Source organism: Panthera leo, chromosome F2 (genome assembly GCF_018350215.1).
Source record: "Panthera leo isolate Ple1 chromosome F2, P.leo_Ple1_pat1.1, whole genome shotgun sequence".
Lineage (NCBI taxonomy): Eukaryota > Metazoa > Chordata > Mammalia > Carnivora > Felidae > Panthera > Panthera leo.
Window position 1 is genome coordinate 45,155,190 of NC_056695.1, and position 23,024 is coordinate 45,178,213.

Below are 23,024 nucleotides of genomic sequence, written 5' to 3' on the forward strand. Positions count from 1 at the left end.
TTAATGAACATGTTTTACTTCTGGGCTTTTGAGACAACCATATGTTTCAAAAATTAATAGTGTGTTTTAATGTTAACGTTGTGCAGAAGTGTATGACTACAGACATTTTTAAGGATGTAAGCTGAACTAAAAGTAATTACAGTAAGGTTTATTCATAGTAGTAGTCCTTTAGTATTTAGAGACTATAACATTCCACCAAAATAACAGAAGATGTCATTATAAAGATTGAATAGTGAAGTTGTTTTTTAGAATGAAACACTGTGAAGTTTGGTTTGCATTAAGTTAAAATGACATAAATTCATGTGAAATTTTTTTTAAGATAGCAAATCTGTTACTGTCTGCTTGTCTTGAAGTTTCAAACATTTTTTTTTCTTTTGCTAATATATCACTAGCCTCTGAAGCTGTATTGTCTTATAAAAGATTCATCTTATATAATTGTTCTCTTAGGGTGACATTGAATAAAAATTTTGTTGTCTAAAGGTCTTATCATTGTTATTTTCTTTTAGTATCTTATTAGATTGGTAAATTTAGTGGTTTTCCATCTTTTCTTGAATTTTTCTCTTCAAATATGTAAAATAGAAAACTGAATTCCTCACCATTCTTGTATTATCAAATAGTTTTATTATTAATAAATTGATGAGGCACAGTGCACCATCAGTTATCCTTTGTATGTAAGGCAACTTGCTTTTTTTTTTTATTTTTAAAGTTTATTTTATTTTGATGGAGAGCATGCACAAATGGGGGAGGGATGGAGAGAGAGAGAGAATCCCAAGCAGGCTCTGCACTGTCAGTACAGAGCCCAATGTGGGGCTTGAACTCATGAACCCTGAGATCATGACCTGAGCCAAAATCGAGTCAAATGCTTAATCGACTGAGCCACCCAGATGCCCCAAAATGTGCTCTTTTATCCCCAAAATGGGAATAAGAAGATGACTGATGCTTTTACCTCATATTACTACCCAATCTATTTCCTTCCTATATTGCCTGTCTTCTTGAAGGGGCAATCTATGTTTATTATTCACGCTTTAAATTCTTACTCACTTTTTGAACTATTCATTTACTGCTCCTACTCTTGTTCCTCTACTAGAACTACTAAATCTCCTTTCTTATTGGTTATTGGCATCCTAATTACCAAATCTTGAAATATGGCCAAGTAGAATGAAGACTGAGAACATTTTTATAGTTCTCTTAAATTTTTTAAATTTTTATTTTTTTTAATGTTTATTTTTATTTGCGAGAGAGCAAGAGAGTGAGAGCATGTGCACTTAACCGACTAAGCCACCCAGGCACCCCGCATCTTTATAGTTCTTAATGTTATCTCACTATTACTGAACTGGTTCATGCCTTTAGTTTCTGGTGTGGTTCTTTCACCTTACATTGTATACTTTGGCTTTATTTGACTAATCATTATTTCTTGTACATGCTACATACATATATGCTGCTTTTGCTAATGGTTTCCCTCTATGTAACCTCCAATCTTAGCCTAAAACTTTCCTATACTTTTATAAGCCTGACCTCTCTAGTTCTTCCAAATAGTTCTTAATAGTTCTTTCTGTTCCTAACTTAAAAATAAAGTACTCTGTAAAACAAGCTATATATGTTTTTAGTGGACTCTGAAAATTAATATTATATCTAATTTCGCTTTGTACATTCAACAATTAGCACATAAGAGCATTATATAAACTTGTTGAATCAAGGTAAGAAAAGAGTACTGTTTGCACTGTATAAAGGAATATGTTTTGAAAATGTATTGTATTGAAGTTTTTGCTATCCATATCAAAACCCAATTAAGCCTTATGTTTAATGAGAATAATAATTCAGTAAAAATAATAGGATGCAAAGGATTCTAAGGATTATTAAGATTAATCATTAAGGTGATTAAGAAGACAGCTTGGATTCTTAACACACACAATACTGGGGGTCTTACCATGGAAACAACAAACAGGAGACAATTAAGACCTTTTCCATTTATTTTGTATTCAAATGGCAAGTGTTTAAAGCTTTGTTTAATAGTCTTTTTTTGCAAAAGTCATATGTAAGGATTTCTTGACGTTATCAGTTGGTTTGTTTAGATACTCAAGAAAGGAAGAATTTGTGTTTTAAACTACTCGTTATTTTTAAACAGTGTTTGAGAATGCAAATTATAAGAATTGTTTGGTATACAGATTTTTAGAGCTAAAAAATAAAATTAGAGTCTAATCAAATTTAGTAACCCTAAGCTATATATTTAACTGAAATATGTCTCCTAATTCTTGAGTGATGATTGATACTTTACTTTTCTTAAAAATAGGATGACCATGAAAGCTGTGGTTCTAATTCTACCAACCGTAGTACTACTGAGAACACAAAATCATCAGTAAAACCCCGAAGAATTCAGCAGGCTGCTCCCACAGATCCTGATTTACCACCAGGTAACTTCTGAATGGGCTTGTTAAGGCCAAAATTACACTTGTTATTAATCATTGTTGTAGCCAATTGTAGAATATACACTTTAGTATTTAGTGTCCTAAAATACTTAGAGTACATGTGTATGTGGGTTTGCTTCATAACATAAGAACACATTGAGTCCAGAGCCCTCCAAAATGTCTTCTGTTCAAATTTTGATGCTCTTTTGCAGCAGGTTGTTCCTAAAGTTTCTTTCTTACATCCTGTCCGAGCAAAGACATGCCTCTGCTTTCCCATAGTCTCTTTGTTCCCCTTCCTTCTTTTTAAAAAAAAATTTTTTTTTAATGTTTATTTATTTTTGAGACAGAGAGAGACAGAGCATGAATGGGGGAGGGTCAGAGAGAGGGAGACACAGAATCTGAAACAGGCTCCAGGCTCTGAGCTGTCAGCACAGAGCCCGACGCGGGGCTCGAACTCACTGACCGCGAGATCATGACCTGAGCCGAAGTCGGCCGCTTAACCCACTGAGCCACCCAGGCGCCCCAGTTCCCCTTCCTTCTTGATTAACAGTAAAGACACTAGATTGTTCTGAGTTTCAGTAAACTATAGAATTCACCAGGAGGATCACCATCTCTTTTATTTCCTGAAATATTTATTTACCTAGAACAGTAGTGGCTTACAAATAGCAGTTGCTTAGTAACTATTTAATGAAGAAGAAACCACGATCATGACCTATCAGCCCCGTGGCCAGAGTGCATTGTTGCCTTTTTAAGTTAGGGGTTGTTTTTATCAGTCACTTCTCTTTTGATTTTATTCATCAGTCATTTCTTTTTCTCAGAGGTATAGTTGATGTTAGTATATATTTGTTTTCTGGGCCAAAGGTTTGTAGGCTTTCTGTTGGGTTTAACCTTTAAGTTTTGACAGTCGTCTTGCACCATCTACTAACAGACTGGTGTTAGGTACAGCATTTCATAGCCCTCCTCCTCAGATATGTTCTAAGTTAAATTTCAATTGATTAAACATTTTAAACTAGTGTTACAGTGATGTTAATGCTGATGCTTTATATATTCTGAATTTCATCTAACAAGTCTCCATAATACCTCTGGCTTTAGAATAGATTAATTGCTACAGCTGGAGAAGGTGCCAAGAGAAGATATTTTACTTCTGAATGTTTCTAATTCTACTTGGAGTGATGTGATGGTTCCAGAATCTTCCTTCTTTCTTTCTTTCTTTCTTTCTTTCTTTCTTTCTTTCTTTCTTTCTTTCTTTCTTTTTCTTTCTTTCTTTCTCCCTCCCTCCCTCCCTCCCTCCCTCCCTCCCTCCCTCCCTCCCTTTTTTTCTGAAATTTATTGTCAAATTGGTTTCCATACAACACCCAGTGCTCATCCCAACAGGTGCTGTCCTCAATACCCCTTACCCACCTTCCTCTCCCTCCCACCCCTCATCAAGCCTCAGTTCTCAGTTTTAAGAGTCTTTTATGTTTTGGCTCCCTCCTTCTCTAACCTTCCCCCCCCCCCCCCCCCCCCCCCATAGTCTTCTGTTAAGTTTCTCAGGATCCACATAGGAGTGAAAACATATGGTATCTGTCTTTCTCTGTATGACTTATTTCACTTAGCATCACACTCTCCAGTTCCATCCACGTTGCTACAAAAGGCCATATTTCATTCTTTCTCATTGCCATGTAGTATTCCATTGTGTATATAAACCATTTCTTTATCCATTCATCAGTTGATGGACATTTAGGCTCTTTCCATAATTTGGCTATTGTTGAAAGTGCTGCTATAAACATTGAGGTACAAGTGCCCCTATGCATCAGCACTCCTGTATCCCTTGGGTAAATTCCTAGCAGTGCTACTGCTGGGTCATAGGGTAGGTCTATTTTTAATTTTTTGAGGCAACTCCACACTGTTTTCCAGAGTGGCTGCACCAGTTTGCATTCCCACCAACAGTGCAAGAGGGTTCCCGTTTCTCCACATCCTCTCCAGCATCTATAGTCTCCTGATTTGTTCATTTTAGCCACTCTGACTGGTGTGAGGTGGTATCTGAGTGTGGTTTTGATTTGTATTTCCCTGATGAGGAGCGACACTGAGCATCTTTTCATGTGCCTGTTGGCCATCTGGATGTCTTCTTTAGAGAAGTGTCTATTCATGTCTTCTGCCCATTTCTTCACTGGATTATTTATTTTCCGGGTGTGGAGTTGGGTGAGCTCTTTATAGATTTTGGATACTAGCCCTTTGTCTGATGTCATTTGCAAATATCTTTTCCCATTCCGTTGGTTGCCTTTTAGTTTTGTTGATTGTTTCCTTTGCAGTGCAGAAGCTTTTTATCTTCATGAGGTCCCAATAGTTCATTTTTGGTTTTAATTCCCTTGCCTTTGGAGATGTGTCGAGTAAGAAATTGCTGCGGCTGAGGTCAGAGAGGTTTTTTTCCTGCTTTCTCCTCTAGGGTTTTGATGGTTTCCTGTATCACATTCAGGTCCTTTATCCATTTTGAGTTTAGTTTTCTGAATGGTGTAAGAAAGTGATCTAGTTTCATTCTTCTGCGTGTTGCTGTCCAGCTCTCCCAGCACCATTTGTTAAAGAGACTGTATTTTTTCCATTGGATATTCTTTCCTGCTTTGTCAAAGATCAGTTGGCCATACTTTTGTGGGTCTAGTTCTGGGGTTTCTATTCTATTCCATTAGTTTATATGTCTTTGTGCCAATACCATGCTGTCTTGATGATTACAGCTTTGTAGTAGAGGCTAAAGTCTGGGATTGTGATGCTTCCTGCTTTGGTCGTCTTCTTCAAAATTACTTTTGCTATTCGGGGTCTTTTGTGGTTCCATACAAACTTTAGGATTGCTTGTTCTAGCTTCGAGAAGAATGCTGGTGCAATTTTGATTGGGATTGCATTGAATGTGTAGATAGCTTTGGGTAGTATTTACATTTTAACAATATTTATTCTTCCAATCCATGAGCATGGAATGTTTTTCCATTTCTTTATATCTTCTTCAATTTCCTTCATAAGCTTTCTAAAGTTTTCAGCATACAGATCTTTTACATCTTTGGTTAGGTTTATTCCTAGGTATTTTATGCTTCTTGGTGCAATTGTGAATGGGATCAGTTTCTTTATTTGTCTTTCTGTTGCCTCATTACTAGTGTATGAGAACACAACTGATTTCTGTACGTTGATTTTCTGTCCTGTGACTCTGCTGAATTCATGTATGAGTTCTAGCAGACTTGTGGTGGAGTCTATCGGATTTTCCATGTGTAATATCATGTCATCTGCAAAAAGTGAAAGCTTGACTTCATCTTTGCCAATTTGGATGCCTTTGATTTCCTTTTGTTGTCTGATTGCTGATGCTAGAACTTCCAACACTATGTTAAACAACAGCGGTGAGAGTGGACACCCCTGTCGTGTTCCTGATCTCGGGGAAAGCTCTCAGTTTTTCCCCATTGAGGATGATGTTAGCTGTGGGGTTTTCATGAATGGCTTTTATGATGTTTAAGTATGTTCCTTCTATCCCGACTTTGTCGAGGGTTTTTATTAAGAAAGGATGCTGAATTTTGTCAAATGCTTTTTCTGCATCGATTGACAGGATCCTATGGTTCTTACCTTTTCTTTTATTAACATGATGTATGACATTGATTTGCAAATGTTGAACCAGTCCTGCAGCCCAGGAATGAATCCCACTTGATCATGGTGAATAATTCTTTTCATATACTGTTGAAATCAGTATGCTAGTATCTTATTGAGAATTTTTGCATCTATATTCATCAGGGATATTGGGCTGTAGTTCTCTTCTTTTGCTGGGTCTCTGGTTTAGGAATGAAAGTAATGCTGGCTTCATAGAATGAGTCTGGAAGTTTTCCTTCCCTTTCTATTTTTTGGAACAGCTTGAGAAGGATAGGTATTATTTCTGCTTTAAGTTTCTGGTAGAATTCCCCAAGGAAGCCATCTGGTCCTGGACTCTTATTTGTTGGGAGATTGTTGATAACTGATTCAATTTTTTTGCTAGTTATGGGTCTGTTCAAGTTTTCTATTTTTTCTTGTTTGAGTTTTGGATGCATGTGGGTATTTAGGAATTTGTCCATTTCTTCCAGGTTTTCCAGTTTGTTGGTGTGTAAGTTTTCATAGTATTCCCTGATAAGTTCTTGTATTTCTGAGGGATTGGTTGTAATAATTCCATTTTCATTCATGATTTTATCTATTTGGGTCCTCTCCCTTTTCTTCTTGAGAAGCCTGGCTAGAGGTTTATCAATTTCGTTCATTTTTTTCAAAAAACCAACTCTTGGTTTCATTGATCTGCTCTACAGTTTTTTTAGATTGTATAATGTTTATTTCTGCTCCGATCTTTATTATTTCTCTTCTTCTGCTGGGTTTGGGGTGTCTTTGCTGCTCTGCTTCTATTTCCTTTAGGTGTGCTGTTAGATTTTGTATTTGGGATTTTTTCTTGTTTCTTGAGATAGGCCTGGATTGCAATGTATTTTCCTCTTAGGACTGCCTTCGTTACATCCCAAAGTGTTTGGATTGTTGTATTTTCATTTTCGTTTGTTTCCATATATTTCTTAATTTCTTCTCTAATTGCCTGGTTGACCCATTCATTCTTTAATAGGGTGTTTTTTAATTTCCATGCTTTTGGAGGTTTTCCAGAGTTTTTCCTGTGGTTGATTTCAAGCTTCATAGCATTTTGGTCTGAAAGTGTGCATGGTGTGATCTCAATTCTTGTATACTTATGAAGGGCTGTTTTGTGACCCAGTATGTGATCTATATTGGAGAATGTTCCATGTGCACTCGAGAAGAAAGTATATTCTGTTGCTTTGGGATGCAGAGTTCTTAATGTATCTGCCAAGTCCATCTGATCCAATGTATCCTTCAGGGCCCTTGTTTCTTTATTGATCCTGTGTGTAGATGATCTATCCATTGCCATAAGTGGGGTATTAAAGTCCCCTGCGATTACCACATTCTTATCAATAAGGTTGCTTATGTTTGTGATTAATTGTTTTATATATTTGGGGGCTCCTGTATTTGGCACATAGACATTTATAATTGCTAGCTCTTCCTGATGGATAGACCCTGTAATTATTATATAATGCCCTTGTTCATCTCTTGTTACAGCCTTTAATTTAAAGTGTAGTTTGTCTGATATAAGTATGGCTACTCCAGCTTTCTTTTGACTTCCAGTAGCATGATAGATAGTTTTCCATCCCCTCACTTTCAATCTGAAGGTGTCCTCAGGTCTAAAATGAGTCTCTTGTAGACAGGAAATAGATGGGTCTTGTTTTTTTATCCATTCTGATACCCTGTGTCTTTTGGTTGGAGCATTTAGTCCATTGATGTTCAGCGTTATAGAAAGATATGGGTTTAGAGTCATTGCGATGTCTGTAGGTTTCATGCTTGTAGTGATGTCTCTGGTACCTTGTCTCACAGGATCCCCCTTAGAATCTCTTGTAGGGCTGATTTAGAGGTGATGAATTCCTTCAGTTTTTGTTTGTTTGGGAAGACCTTTATCTCTCCTTCTATTCTAAATGACAGACTTGCTGCATAAGGGATTCTCAGCTGCATATTTTTTCTGTTCATCACATTGAAGATTTCCTGCCATTCCTTTCTGGCCTGCCAAGTTTCAGAAGAGAGATTGGTCACAAGTCTTATAGGTCTCCCTTTATATGTTAGAGCATGTTTATCCCTAGCTGCTTTCAGAATTTTCTCTTTATCCTTGTATTTTGCCAGTTTTACTATGATATGTTGTGCAGAAGATCGATTCAAGTTACATCTGAAGGGAGTTCTCTGTGCCTCTTGGATTGCAATGCCTTTTTCCTTCCCCAGATCAGGGAAGTTCTCAGCTATGATTTCTTCACGTACATATTCAGCACCTTTGCCTCTCTCTTCCTCCTCTGGAATCCCAATTATGCGTATGTTATTACGTTTAATTGTGTCACTTAGTTCTCTAATTCTCCCCTCATAGTCCTGGATTTTTTATCTCTTTTTCTTAGCTTCCTCTTTTTCCATAATTTTATCTTCTCACTCACCTTTTCTCTCCTCTGCCTCTTCAATCTGAGCTGTGGTCACATCCATTTTATTTTGCAGCTCATTTATAGCAGTTTTTAGCTCCTCCTGACTGTTTGTTAGTCCCTTGATCTCTGTAGTAATAGATTCTCTGCTGTCCTCTATACTTTTTTCAAGCCCAGCGATTAATTTTATGACTATTATTTTAAATTCATTTTCTGTTACATTGCTTAAATCGTTTTTGATCAGTTCGTTAGCTGTCGCTACTTCCTGGAGTTTCTTTTGGGGAGAATTCCTCCGTTTCGTCATTTTGGGTAGTCCCTGGGGTGGTGGGGAACTGCAGGGCTCTTCCCCTGTCCTTCCACCAACTCAAGTTGGTGGGCGGGGCCACAGTCAGACCTGATATCTGCCCCCAGCCCACTGCCAGGGCCAGTCAGACTGGCGTGTACCTTACCTTCTCTCCCAGGCACAGGTCTCACTGTGGAGTGGTGTGGCCCCTGTCTGGGCTACTTGCATACTGCCAGGCTTGTGGTGCTGCTTCGATGGGATCTGGTGTATTAGCTGGGGTGGATTGGCAAGGTGCACAGGGTCGGGACGGGGAGGCTCAGCTCACTTTTCCTTCAGTGATCCCCTTTGGGAGGGGCCCTGCGGCTCCGGGAGGGAGTCAGACCTGCCACTGGAGGGATGGATCCGCAGAAGTACGGTGTTGGGTGTTTGCGAGGTGCAAGCATGTTCCCTGTCGGGAACTGGTTCCCTTTGGGATTTTGGCTGGGGGATGGGCAAGGGAAATGGTGCTGGCTAGCGCCTTTGTTCCCTGCCACCCTGAGCTGTGTCCTCTGGGGCTCAACAACTCTCCCTCCCTGTCCTCTAGCCCTCCCGCTCTTGGAGCAGAGCTGTTGACTTATAACATTCCAGATGTTAAGTTCCGCTGGCTGTCAGAACTCACTGTCCGGCCCCTCCGCTTTTGCAAGCCAGACTCAGGGGCTCTGCCTTGCCCGGCGGGCTGCCCCTCCACCGCCCCGGCTCCCTCCCGTCAGTCCGGGTAGTGCGTACCGCCTCTCCGCCCTTCCTACCCTCTTCTGGGGGCCTCTCGTCTATGCTTGGCTCCGGAGAGTCTGTTCTGCTAGTCTTCTGGTGGTTTTCTGGGTTATTTAGGCAGATGTGGGTGCAATCTATGTGGTCAGCAGGACGCGGTGAGCCCAGTGCCCTCCTCTGCTACCATCTTCCCCTTGAATTTCCTCCAGAACTTTCTATTTTTTAACATTTATTTATTTTTGACAGAGTCACAGCATCAGCAGGGGAGGGGCCTAGAGAGAGAGGGAGACACAGAATCAGAAGCAGGGTCCAGGATCCCGAGCTGTCAGCACAGAGCCCAATGCAGGGCTCGATCCCACACACCGTGAGATTGTGACTGAGCCGAAGTGAGTTGCTCAACTGACTGAGCCACCTAGGTGCCCCAGAACTTTCTAAATTTTTGCCTACTAATTAATTCCTTGGGAAAAATCCTTGGCGAATTAAAATGTAAACTAACCCTATTTTGTTATTTATTAAATGGGCAGTCCTTTTACTTCTCCAAATTTCTGACTGCATATCCCTTGAAAAATTCCTATATGAGCTCAGCTCATTGTATTAAATATTCTCCACCAGTATCCTGGCAAAGAATAATTGGTTTTAGGTTTAATGGTTAAATCTTGTTACACATCTTTTTCTTTTAAGAAAGAGCTTGTTTATGATGAATTTAAAGCTTTTTTCAGTTGTTGATTTCACAGATAAAAAATTATTGGCTAAATTGAATCTACTCAAAACAGGTTGCAGACTTTTAAAGATCCTTTAGAGCCTTTATTAGAATTTACCCTTATAGTCAGAATTGCGAAAATTGTTCTATTTTTGGGAGCATAGACTGTAAAACATAAAAATAACTGAAGAAATACTATTTTTAGAAGCATAAAACAGAGCTGCATTCTATTTTAACTTTAAGGTAGCTTTTGGATTAACAAGTGATTTCCTGCCTTACCTAACAGGAGGACTAGTATCCTCTTTTATGCCAACATAAATCACCGTAAAGGAGTTGCTTAGGAAGTAACTGAACTTGTTGGGCAATTACTGGGAGGCAGAGCAGTTAAAGTTAATCTTACCAAAGGGGGAAAAAAAAGGGATAATTTGAGAATCCAGCTGGATAATGGTAAATCATTTTATTTAAAGTTTGACTCATATGGTTATTTGAAGACTCTTTTCTGGCAGCCTTATCCTGCCTGGGAACCATGTTAAGGTTCTTTCATGGTAGAGCTGAATTTCTGGTCTCAGAATTTTCTAGGGCAAAGTTATGGCTGTGGTTATAATTTTGAAGTTTGAACATTTACGTAGATCTAGAGATACTTTTTGAGAACAGTTTGGTGTTACCAGTAGTCATTTGTTGTACAACCTTGAAGGATGGGTGGCTCTTGAATAGGAAAATAATACAAGTCAGTATCTACCTGTCAAAAATGGGAAGTACTGGGGTGCATAAATGGGGTAGTTGGTTGAACATCACGCTTGATTTTGGCTCAGGTCATGATCCCAGGATCATAGCCCCCCTCATCAGACTCCATGCTGAGTGTGGAGCCTGCTTAAGATTCTCTCTTTCCCCCTCTGCCTCTCTTGTGCTCTCTTTAAAATTAAAGAAAAAGTCAAGAATGTTAAAAAGAACTTTACCTGTACTAATTTGAACATAAGTTGCCTACATGATGCTTCACAACCCTCAAATTGTACACAAAAATGTTTTTAGGTATGGCAACCAAGTCATCAACCATGCAATTTCTGAGTTTCAGCAACTTGACTTTCCAGTGAAAACAGGATAGATTGTAGCTGTTGTCTTTGTAACCAACATTGTTACATGTCATGTAATTTAGTAGTATTAGATAGATAGATAGATAGATAAATAAATAAAATCTAGTCTTTGTTCTCTAGGATTTCATAGTTTAACAGAGAAAATAATTATATCTAATCATACACAAATGGCAGTAATAACTTAAGCCTAAGGAAAGTGGTAGAGATGGTCTTAATATTGTGTAGGTTTTGGAGGACATTGGAGAAGAGGATGTAGGGGAGAGGACATTTATACTGGGCCTATAATGAATAGGGAGAATGGACAAAGAATATTCTAAACCAGAGAAGAGCATGAGCGAAGTCAGTGAAAGTTCATAGTGTTTTATTTGGTCCTGTGGGCATAGCTGTATGTGTCTGGAGGAATGGGATTTGTGGGTGGGAGAGAGTTGGATAATGGTAGGAATTTCTGGAAAGGTTGATTACTAACAGGGTGTTGTTTTAGAGGCATCCAGTATGACATCTGTAGGTTGTATTCCCAGAGTGACCTTACATTTTTAGATGCTTGTGGAAAAGACCTGGATTATTGTTACGTCATCTGAACAGATATACTCTGAGGGAGTTCCTAAATGTTTAGCGATGAGAGCTAGTAGATCTGCTATTTGACACTCTTCTATAGCTCACTTAAAGCTAAGTTATATGTGGGATTAGGGAAATAGTGTATCATTTTTTCCATTAGTTACTGTTACTTTGGTATTATATTTTTAATAAGGAAACATAGTCTCTGGGAGTAGTTCTTTTTAGATATTTTATTGTTTATCTTTGGTGAATTGGCTTATCCATCTCAACATGTATGCTAGTTTTATAATGAGAAACTGAGGGAAGATGTTAAAAAATAGATGAAAATCTATCATTAGTATTCTGTCTGTTCAAATACATTTACAGTATTATGTTTCTATTCTCTTGCATTATCTATTTTCTCCAGTTCTATCCTTGAGAGTTTTTCTTTTGAAGGTAGTAAAAACTCCTGAACTCTTAAGAGGTTTTTATAAATTCCTTATTGATGACACGTTTTTCAGAAATAGGAAAACCAATATTAGTCATGTTCTTGACTTCTTAGAAACAGGATGTTCATTTTTATTTTTATTTTTAACATCTGTGTTGAGTAGTAATAGCATGCGGGAATATACATTACAAGATTGAAACTTTTGATATTTAAAATTTCTTTTAGAAGCTTAATTTGTTAAGCATTATTTTAGCATTTGCTCTTATAAAAATATTTATACCTTACAATTTATTGATACTGTGTATATTAATTTTGTAGCATATTGTCATATTGTAGCATATTGACACTCTAAAAGCTGCTAATAGTTTCCATTTATGAGGAAAACTTGATCTTAGTTGTTTTACATTTCTTTCCTATTTGTATCCTTTGGGAATGAATGAAGGAGTGGGTTTTTGCAAATATGTTATGGTTGAATAGATTTATTTATTTTTTATTTTTTTTTTTTGTGTTTATTTTTTTTTTTTTTATTTTATTTTATTTTATTTTTTTTATTTTTTAATATATGAAATTTACTGTCAAATTGGTTTCCATACAACACCCAGTGCTCATCCCAAAAGGTGCCCTCCTCAATACCCATCACCCACCCTGTCCTCCCTCCCACCCTGTCCTCCCTCCCACCCCCCATCAACCCTCAGTTTGTTCTCAGTTTTTTAACAGTCTCTAATGCTTTGGCTCTCTCCCACTCTAACCTCTTTTTTTTTTTTTTTTTTTTTTTTTTTTTTTTCCTTCCCCTCCCCCATGGGTTTCTGTTATGTTTCTCAGGATCCACATAAGAGTGAAACCATATGGTATCTGTCTTTCTCTGTATGGCTTATTTCACTTAGCATCACACTCTCCAGTTCCATCCATGTTGCTACAAAAGGCCATATTTCATTTTTTCTCATTGCCACGTAGTATTCCATTGTGTATATAAACCACAGTTTCTTTATCCATTCATCAGTTGATGGACATTTAGGCTCTTTCCATAATTTGGCTATTGTTGAGAGTGCTGCTATAAACATTGGGGTACAGGTGCCCCTATGCATCAGTACTCCTGTATCCCTTGGATAAATTCCTAGCAGTGCTATTGCTGGGTCATAGGGTAGGTCTATTTTTAATTTTCTGAGGAACCTCCACACTGCTTTCCAGAGCGGCTGCACCAATTTGCATTCCCACCAACAGTGCAAGAGGGTTCCTGTTTCTCCACATCCTCTCCAGCATCTATAGTCTCCTGATTGGTTGAATAGATTTAAATAGGCTTTCTCTCAGCAGTTATTATAGATGTTAATAATATCAGCTGCTGACAGAAGTCGATTCTGTTTTGTCCAGTTAAGTTCTGAATACAAGCAGATAGTTCATGAAATAGCTGACATTTTAAGTAGCTTTTAAATAGGTCTTATAGTGGGAAATCAAGTGAAATCATTTCTTCCTGTGTTTTTAAAAATGCTGTTTATGTTTAGTTTTATTTATATTTTCAATTAAATTCCTCACTAATGGGTCTGTATTCAAATTTATTGCGTGAGAAACTTACGAGATTATGGAGTATCCCACAGAAGCATGAAATTAAAAGTTTGGAGATTTTAGGCTGCTAGGGATAAAAAAGAATGTTCACTGGTTCTGTTTTGATTTTTTTTTATTTGTTTCTCATTCTTATTTCCTTGTGTTCTCATTATGGTTTTCTCTATTCATTCCTTCAATACTTTTCTTTTTTCTTATTCACTGTGTTTTTTCACCTCTTTAAATTCTGTCTACATTTTCTTCCTCATTTATATTCTCTCCTTTCCACTAGTTCATTATTTTATATTAGTAAGTGGAAATACTTGAAGCCATTATGATGGTCATATTTCTCCTATCTTTCCTCCTGCCAGAGTAACTTTTGAATATAATTATGGCTATTAGAAGTGGGAAGAAAAGATGGCAGCTGGCTCAAAAACAGTCTTAAAGAAGCAATTCTTCTTCAATACATTGAATAATCAGCATGTAGTAATTTTTTTCAGTTGGGAAAATGTTTTTAAATAGGCAGAAGCCAGACAAACTACTGAATATAGGATTATCACTGAATGGGATATAGTATTATGTTATTAAAAAGGTGTAGTCTCTGTGATTTCTCTTAGTATATGAACACTTCATCGTATAGAACTTCTTGGTAATGTTTTTTTGGTGGTGGATCTGCTACATAATAGCTGTGTCAGTTGTGCAAGCCTGTCTACCTATCTGACTGACTGTTAGTTTCCTCTTTGTGTAATATGCCGAATGATATCCGCCTGTCATATACATTAGTAAGTTCAGTAACATTTTTAGAATAATTATTTATTGATAGACTTATGGCTAATTGAATCCTTTTTTTTTCCTATTTTGTAGGTTATGTGCAGAGTCTGATTAGACGAGTTGTAAATAATGTAAATATTGTTATAAATAATCTCATACTAAAATATGTTGAAGATGATATTGTTCTTTCAGTCAATATCACTTCTGCAGAATGCTATACAGTAGGTGAATTATGGGATCGTGCATTCATGGATATTTCTGGTGAGTAAATACTAAAAAGAGTTTAGATTTTTCCATTATTGAAATAGTTGTTTTGGTTTCTAAACCAGTTTTGGGCCAACTGGCTCTTTGATAAATCTAATGAGAGCTTTTTGCCTTCAGCCTAGAAAATGAACATATAAAAAATAATTTAGCATACAATTACAGGAGGTTAATAGACCCTCAGATTAACAAATCCGGAACTCAATTTTTAATATTTTTAAGTTTTACTCTTTCTTACTGCATGCATATTTCAACTGTATTATATTTTACAATGCTATGGGTTGTAATAATAAAAACAGTTAATATTTTTAATGGATTTGAAGGAGGAAAAGGAACACTTTGATTTTGCATTGCTTGGTAATGGCAAAACTATATATCTGACTGATACATGTTTTAGGTTCGTATATTCCAGAGCATATTTGGGACTTATGGATCATCTTAGTTTTGTCAGAAGAAATAGTAATAAATCCTAATATTTGTTGATACATGTTCTGATAGGGTAAGAAGTATACATTTTTTTTTGAAAAGGTAGTGAGGAGAGTATTGTGAGCACCTTTTATCTATGACTTGCCAGGGTATGTATTTGGTAACAGTGCTGGCACTGAAGTTAGACTACATGGGTTTGGATCCTGGCTGTCCTACTTAGTAGAGATCTATGACCTTGGGTGAGTTACTTTACCATTTCTTAGTTTCCCCTTTTGTAAAATGGGGGTAACTAAGAGCTTGCTTAGAGTTACTGTATTAAATACATTAGAGCACTGAAAGCACCTGTATGCGTATCTTGTACATAGTGCTGAGAAAATGAGCTGTTAGTATTTACATTTATCTTCTCAAATTCTCACTCTGTAACATGATATCCTTATTCCTTTGCTTATATATTCACTTACTCATCTTAAGTCCTACTGTAAGGAAAGCAAAATGAAATTTTGGTCTCAAGGTTACTTAACTTGCTTAGTTTAGGCATACAACTAGGAACCAGCAGAATTGGATATAGTCTCATGTTTGTGTGTTCTCCAAGCTTCAGTCTTGACTTTTTTTTTTTTTTTTCCTATGTAGGCTCCACACTCAATGTGGGGCTTGATCTTAAGACCCTCAGATTAAGAGCTGTATGCTCTATCGACTGAGCCAGCTAGGTGCCCCTTGATCTTTACATTTGAAAATGAAGAATAATGTTGTGAGGCATAAATCAGTGTATATGCAAAGTCCCAAGCACTGTTTCTGAGACATTGTTAATGCCTCCCTCTCATCTTCTGTTGAAAAAATATTCCATACGAAGGCCACAAGGAAAAAACTATGGAAAATAGAAAACAAGCAGAAGTGGATAAAGCAGGATTGATTGAATGTGTTGACATTTTATGGGTAGAAATTTCACCTATAGTTTTAATATACAAGTAATGCCAATATTACTTTGGGAAATAACAGTGATTTATAGAGAGTCTTGGATTGGAAGTTAGGGCATCTTCATTTGAATCTTCGTTCAGCCACTAACTTTGCGTATAACCTTGGGTGAATCATTTGTAAAATGAATTATTACTACCAACGTGATGATTTAAGAAAATCAAGTATCCTACCACCTGAAAGTTCATGATGATGGTGGTGATAAAAACAGCAAAAATAGTGTCTTTCACTTAGTGAGTGCTTATTAACTGCTGGGCCTGGTGCTATGCTTTTTACATTATCTTGTTTTAACCCTTTAACCCTCTGAGATATGTACTATTATTTGCCCTTTTATTAATTTTTAATGCAACAGTTGATATTTACAAAGGGATTTAGGTAACATATTTGTTATAAACATTATAATGAGCAACTACCTCTGAATATTTAGAACATTTACAGCAGTTTACTCCCACCAATCTATTTTTCTCTATCCCATCCCCTTCCTTCCTCCTAGAGTTAACTGCTATATTAAATTTTATCATTTAATTGCTTACGAAGACTTGTGCTATAAAAAGGAATGAAGTACTGGTGTATGGTACTACATGGATGAACCTTGAAAATGTTCTAAGTGAAAGAAGTAGACAGAAGGTGGATATTGTATGATTCCACTTATATGAACTGCACAGAATAGGCAATTCTGTGTAGACAGAAAGTAGTTTAGTGACTGCTTCAGGATTGGGGAGTGGGAGGTCAAGGAGGAGTTTGGAGGAATTATAGCTCTAGGGTACAGAATTCCTTTTCTGACATGAAAAAGTTTTAAAAGTGATTGTGGTGATGGATTTGTAATATTGTCAATGTACTAAAGGCTACTTTGTTGTCACTGGAAATCGTTAATTTTGTGTTGTGTGAATTTTACCTCAATAAAAAAGTATCAGATGTGGATGTATACATAAATAATACATTACATGTATTTTTGAACTATGTAAAAACAGTGTGCTCTGTGTTGGGAGTTTGAGGTTTGAATAAAACCTCAAAGACTTCCTGTTTTCAGTGTTACGCTTTGCATATTTTTCCATATTGTTGCATGTAATTACAGAGCACTTATTTTTACTCGTGAATAATCTTCTACTTAGTCATGCCAAAGTTTAATTGTCTGTTCTCCTGATGATGGGCATTTGGGATATTTCCAGATTTTTACTGTTGCAAACAGTCCTGTTAGCAATCTTTGTACATACCTTTTCATGCACATGTATAAGCATTTCTTAAGGACATACACCGATGAGTGGGTTTGTTAGATGGAAGGATTGCAAATTTCACATTTTCAAAATATTGCCAAATCATTTTCTAGAGTGCTCCAGAGTTACACAGACATAATTATTATGCCCATTTTACAGATTAAATTGCAGCACATTGTCTAAAGTACCAGAACTAGAATTCATTTTGTAAAGTTTAAAAAAGGTAGTTGCTGTTAGTGTTTAAGAAAAATATTGATTTCAAACTTAATAATATCCTTTGTCAGTGAATAATAATTTTCTAGAATACCCTTGAAATACGACCACTTTGTGTTCTTTTAGCGTAATAGATAAACACGTGCACTCTTAAGGTTGCCAGAGTTTGAATGACAGCTCTGTTCTTTATAAACTAACATTAGACTGTTTCCCCTTACTGTGCCTCAGTTTTCACATCTTTTAAACAGAGGCATGTAAGTATTAAAAGGTAGCAGATGTAAAAGACTTAGTGTATTATCTAATAGCAGATACTCCATAAATCATTATCATGAAGAGAGGGAAGGAAATATCTAGCGGGTTTCTTTCATTTCTAGTTCTGTCAAAATTTCTTTAATTTGTGTACATGGATGTAATATCAGCAACTAAATCATTTATTTATATTCCATGTAAATTGAAATAATATGTAAGGTTTGGGTATTTTTTCAACTAACATTTAAAATTCATTTGCTGATAAAACTTGACTATTTCCACACATGTGCGTATTCTTTAGTTTTTACTTCTTAAAAACTTAAATCCAAAAAAAATTTAAAAGGTGAATTAGAGGTCACCACTAGAATATACTCAGAAGTAGTTTTATTAAAGAATGGACTCAAGCATATTTTACTGTTTTTGAAGATTCCCATGACCATAGCATGTGCACAGCTGCTAGCTTAAAATCACTGACCAAATAGATTTGGGCCTAACATTTACCGAGGCATTGCTTATTAGGAATAAACCTACTCATTTGCTAAAGGTTTCATTTTCTAGCTTGATACTTTATCAGCAGTTGTTTCATTTTTATTCTCTTGAAAACAAACTGTATACTGTTTGTAATTTGGTAATTTCTTCATGAGTTATTTAGAGCAGTGGTGTCCACTAGAATTTTCTGTGATGTTGGAAATGTTTTATATTTTTACAGTCTAGTATTGTAGTTACTAGCCACATGTGACTATTGAGCACTTAAAATGTGGCTAGTGTAACTGAGGACCTGAAATGTTAATTTTAGATAATTTTAATATATATATAAATTTAAATCACATATCACTGGTGGCTACCATACCTGAGGGTGCAGGTTTAGAGAAGCTGTTAAGTTTTTTTGGTGTGAGATAGTAAACGAAATACAATTGCTCAGAATGTTTTTTTAAATTTGGTTTCTCAAGAATTTTATCTAAGTTATTTGGTATCTCACTGCAGATAGTGAAATGTAGCAAAATTTTTCATAAATTTTCTCTTAAACTTACAGTTAGACACCAAGCAAAATGGGGACAAGCTACTTCATTTCTTTGTATTTTATTTGATTCTTCATACTTAGAATGGGTACTGTTGTGCCTATTTCATAAGGTTGTTGGAGGATTTAAATAATAAACGAGAAATTCTTTGCATAGGTTCTGGCATCATGTATTAAATGCTGTGTTAATCTTATTTCTGCTATTATTTTTATTACCATTTGTACCAATAAATAGTTGCCTTTTTTCCCCCTTTCCTTTTTAATTAAAATGTTTTCCTTTTCTTTTAGCAACTGATCTGGTGCTGAGAAAGGTTATCAATTTTTCTGACTGTACGGTTTGTCTGGATAAACGAAATGCTAGTGGTAAAATTGAATTTTACCAGGATCCTTTATTGTACAAATGTTCCTTCAGAACTCGTCTGCATTTCACATATGATAACCTAAATTCCAAGATGCCATCTGTTATTAAAGTAGGTGTTTCTTTTTCTAGTAGTTGAATTGCATGTCTTCCTTTTGGTTCTTGGTGTGCTAATTCATTGGTTCCTGTGTGTGCTAATTATTAATCTCAAAGGTATATACCAGTTTTTGTGAGAGTTTTATTTCTATTTATAGTTTTTATGTTATATTGTTTATTATACATTGTAACTTTCTGCATTATGTGTTCTAGTAAAGGGATTTGGGGTACTTTCCCCCCCTCTGTGACTATAGTTTCCTTTGTAGTTTGTCCAACTGTTTATTAATGTTTTTCTCTTTTAAGTAGATAGAGGAGATCCTATGAAAAGTGTAATTTTAGTGGATGAATATCATTGTATTTTTCAATACTTATAATTTAATTAACGTTATCTCATAACTGTAGTTGTTACCCATCTTTCCTAGATAACTTTAAAAGGCTTAATGCTAACTTAATATCTTAGCTTATCGATTCAGGGAATTTTAGCTTTTCATGTATGGTTTCAAATGTTATTAAAATCTTACCATATAGGAATTTTTCAGGTTATGTCTTTTGATAAATGTGAAAATTTGTTCTCTAAGATATCAGAATATATTTTCAATGTGTATAGTTAAGTCTCTAAGTGTAAATCTTGTGTTCTTTAATTATATAACAGTTTTCTAAGTCTCTGTATATCAGTTTTTGAAAAAGAATTCCATTTGTGATCTTGTTAGTAACTGCTACTGTTGAATGAATTTTCATTGTTGAGTTACATGCCTTTGAATACTAAAGTGCTGTAATGGAAAAGCTGGCCCTGAGTCTGACCACAGGTATTGACTACTGTTCCTGGTTGTGTATGACTGTAGAAATTATTGTTTTATATTTTTAAAAACATATAACTTTCTATTTTATGTAAATTTACTATATTTATTCACAAAATCCACCTGTTTTTCTTTGGTAGTGTTTTAGTGATCAGTGTTTTACTTTTTTCCCCATTATATAGAGTGCACATTAATTTATTGAAATTCTGTTACTTTTTCTTTCTAGTTTTGAATTAGCATTTTGCCAACGATAAGCATAGAAGAGTATTGATTTAATGATATTGATGCCTGTGTCTCAGGTTAATGGGCTTACTTTCCTTCTTTTGTCTTGAATCTGTTAGTAATGTTGGGGAATGTTACGGGTAAATTCAAGGTTTGAAAGCAAGTGATGGATACATGGATGCCTTACTGTTTAAAATAAATTTATTGATAATAGTACAAATGTAATTATTCATTCTAGAATGTGGCTAAATTAGAGGAAAGTAAAAATAAGTTAACTTGGGGAAAACTTGGTGTTGGCATATAAAGTTTATGTTCTCAAAATTGACTAGCCATGACATGTCATTGTAAAAAGCACCTTAATATAAATAAGTTTATTGACATGTGGTTTTTGACTCTGGAAATCACCAAATAAGAGATACCATTATGCTCAACTGAAATAAGATTGAATTTTTTATTAATACCATTGTGATGTAAGAATTTGTCATTTTGAGTTAGACCTATCATTCTTGGAATTCCTTTTCCTAGGACGTATGTACTAAATGCACATGGTTAACCTCATTGATCATCTCAAAGAGCAAGTATTTCCCAGAATATTCCAGATACCCTAATTATTCATTTCAGGCTCTCATGTATGTTTAAGTGGTTTTGAATTTATTTATATTTTGGGTAGGCCTTTTATAATTTTTGTTGTGACAAATATGTCCTAGAGTTTGTGTCATATGAGATATGGATTATATAGGTATGTAATTTATTTAACATTTCCTGTTTTTGAAAATTTGCTTTTGAAAAAAATTTTTTAGAACAATGAAAGCCTGATGTAAATCTTTGACACATTTCTGATTAATTCTTTAGGAAATATTTTGGTTAGTTGCAAATATCTTCTTAATGAGCTTAAAAATTTTTTTAAGTTTATTGTGAGAGAGAAGGAGCACAAGTGGGAGAGGGGTAGATAGAGGGAGACAGAATCGCTAGCAGGCTCCATGCTGTCAGCACAGAACCCAATGCTGGGCTTGAATGCAGGAAACTGAGCTCATGACCTGACCTGAAACCAAGAGTCGGTCTCTTAACTGACTGAGCCACCCCAGCGCTCCTAGCTTAAATTTTTTTTAAGACCTGTGTTCTGTATTACAAAACTATTTGCAGATAAATTTAACTAGTGTATATGTTCGTGAACATTAAGGAGGGTGCCTGTCCTTAAATATGATCATGTTAAAAACAGGACAACTTGTTAAACAAAATAAAATTTTTTAAAAAAATATTTTTTAACGTTTATTCACTTTTTGAGAGACAGAGACAGAGTGTCAGCAGGGCAGGAGCAGAGAGAGAGGGAGACACAGAATGTGAAGCAGGCTCCAGGCTCTGAGCTGTCAGCACAGAGCCCAATGTGGGGCTTGAACTCACGAACCAGGAGATCACGACCTGAGCCGAAGTTGGCCACTTAACTGACTGAGCCACCTAGGTGCCCGAAGAAAATAGATTTTAATTAACGTTTGTCACTGGAGTTAGATTTTTAAAAATCTGTCCACTGGCCATTTGTTCTTTGAAAAATCCATTCAGGTGCTCTGGCCATTTTTCTTTCCTTTTTTTTTTTTTAGACGTTTGTTTATTTTTGAGACAGAGAGAGACAGAGCATGAACAGGGGAGGGTCAGAGAGAGAGGAAGACACAGAATCTGAAGCAGGCTCCAGGCTCGGAGCTGTCAGCACAGAGCCTGACGCGGGGCTCGAACTCAAGGACTGCGAGATCATGACCTGAGCCGAAGTTGGCCGCTTAACTGCCTGAGCCAACCAGGCACCCCTGGCCATTTTTCTATTAGTGATTAGTCTTACTGATTTAAAAGATATTTAGATCTATTGTATATAAAATATATAAAATACTGTATATATAAAACATTCACTAAAGCATATGCAACATCTTATATATTTTAAAGGTATATTAGGTCTGTGTAATTTCATATATATATTATATATAAATATGAATATAAAGGATTGATTCTTTGTTACTGATTCTGCTAAGATGGCTTATCTCTGGTGCTATTGGTGCCATACAATAGTTTAGAAGGATGTGTTAGAGAAATTTCAAGCTTGGCAGGCCTGCAGTGCATACTCTACCCTCCTGCTCCTAAGCCTTTTCTTACCTCTTCTTGGTCTGTTTGGTGTATGATTTTTAAGTCCATTTTAAGAAACCTGTACTCATATTTAAAAATAGTATTTTACAACTTTCTTCCTTTTCAAATACAATTTTTTGTGCCTTTAACCCCCAAAATATGATTACTAATACTTTTTCATGTTTTATAGACCCTCAAATATCAGTTAGTCAAAATTAACCTTCCAACAGACTTTATGGCTTAATTGGTTTTATTCCATGTTTATAAAACAGGGAACCATTACACCGAGGCTATGTTTATATTCCATTAATGTCTTTCTATAAGAATAACTTTGATTGCTATATATTCTATTTGTTAGTAATTAATCTTGTTTATTTCTTATAATTCATGTTATACATTTTATGTCCTATTTAAATCTCTTAAAATTTGTCTGGAAAAACTCTTCTGAGCATGTATGACACTTAGTTTTCCATTGGCAAAATTTTATTATGTTGATACTTCCATACTGTAATGTTAGTAATATTCCCCCTTAACAGAAGTTTTTAGGATGTGTATGTATTCTTTTGGTTAATAGAACTGGAAAGGGTGATTAAGGTTTTACTAAA

General features: G+C 35.8%; 1 protein-coding gene across 1 annotated transcript in view; it reads left to right on the forward strand.

Moving 5' to 3' along the window:
• Positions 1-23,024, forward strand: part of VPS13B (vacuolar protein sorting 13 homolog B) — a 795,867-nt gene that overhangs the window by 63,709 nt on the left and 709,134 nt on the right. The window contains 3 exon segments of the mRNA XM_042923372.1: positions 2,291-2,411; positions 14,581-14,748; positions 19,129-19,310. Coding sequence (XP_042779306.1) covers positions 2,291-2,411; positions 14,581-14,748; positions 19,129-19,310 — 471 coding nt within the window.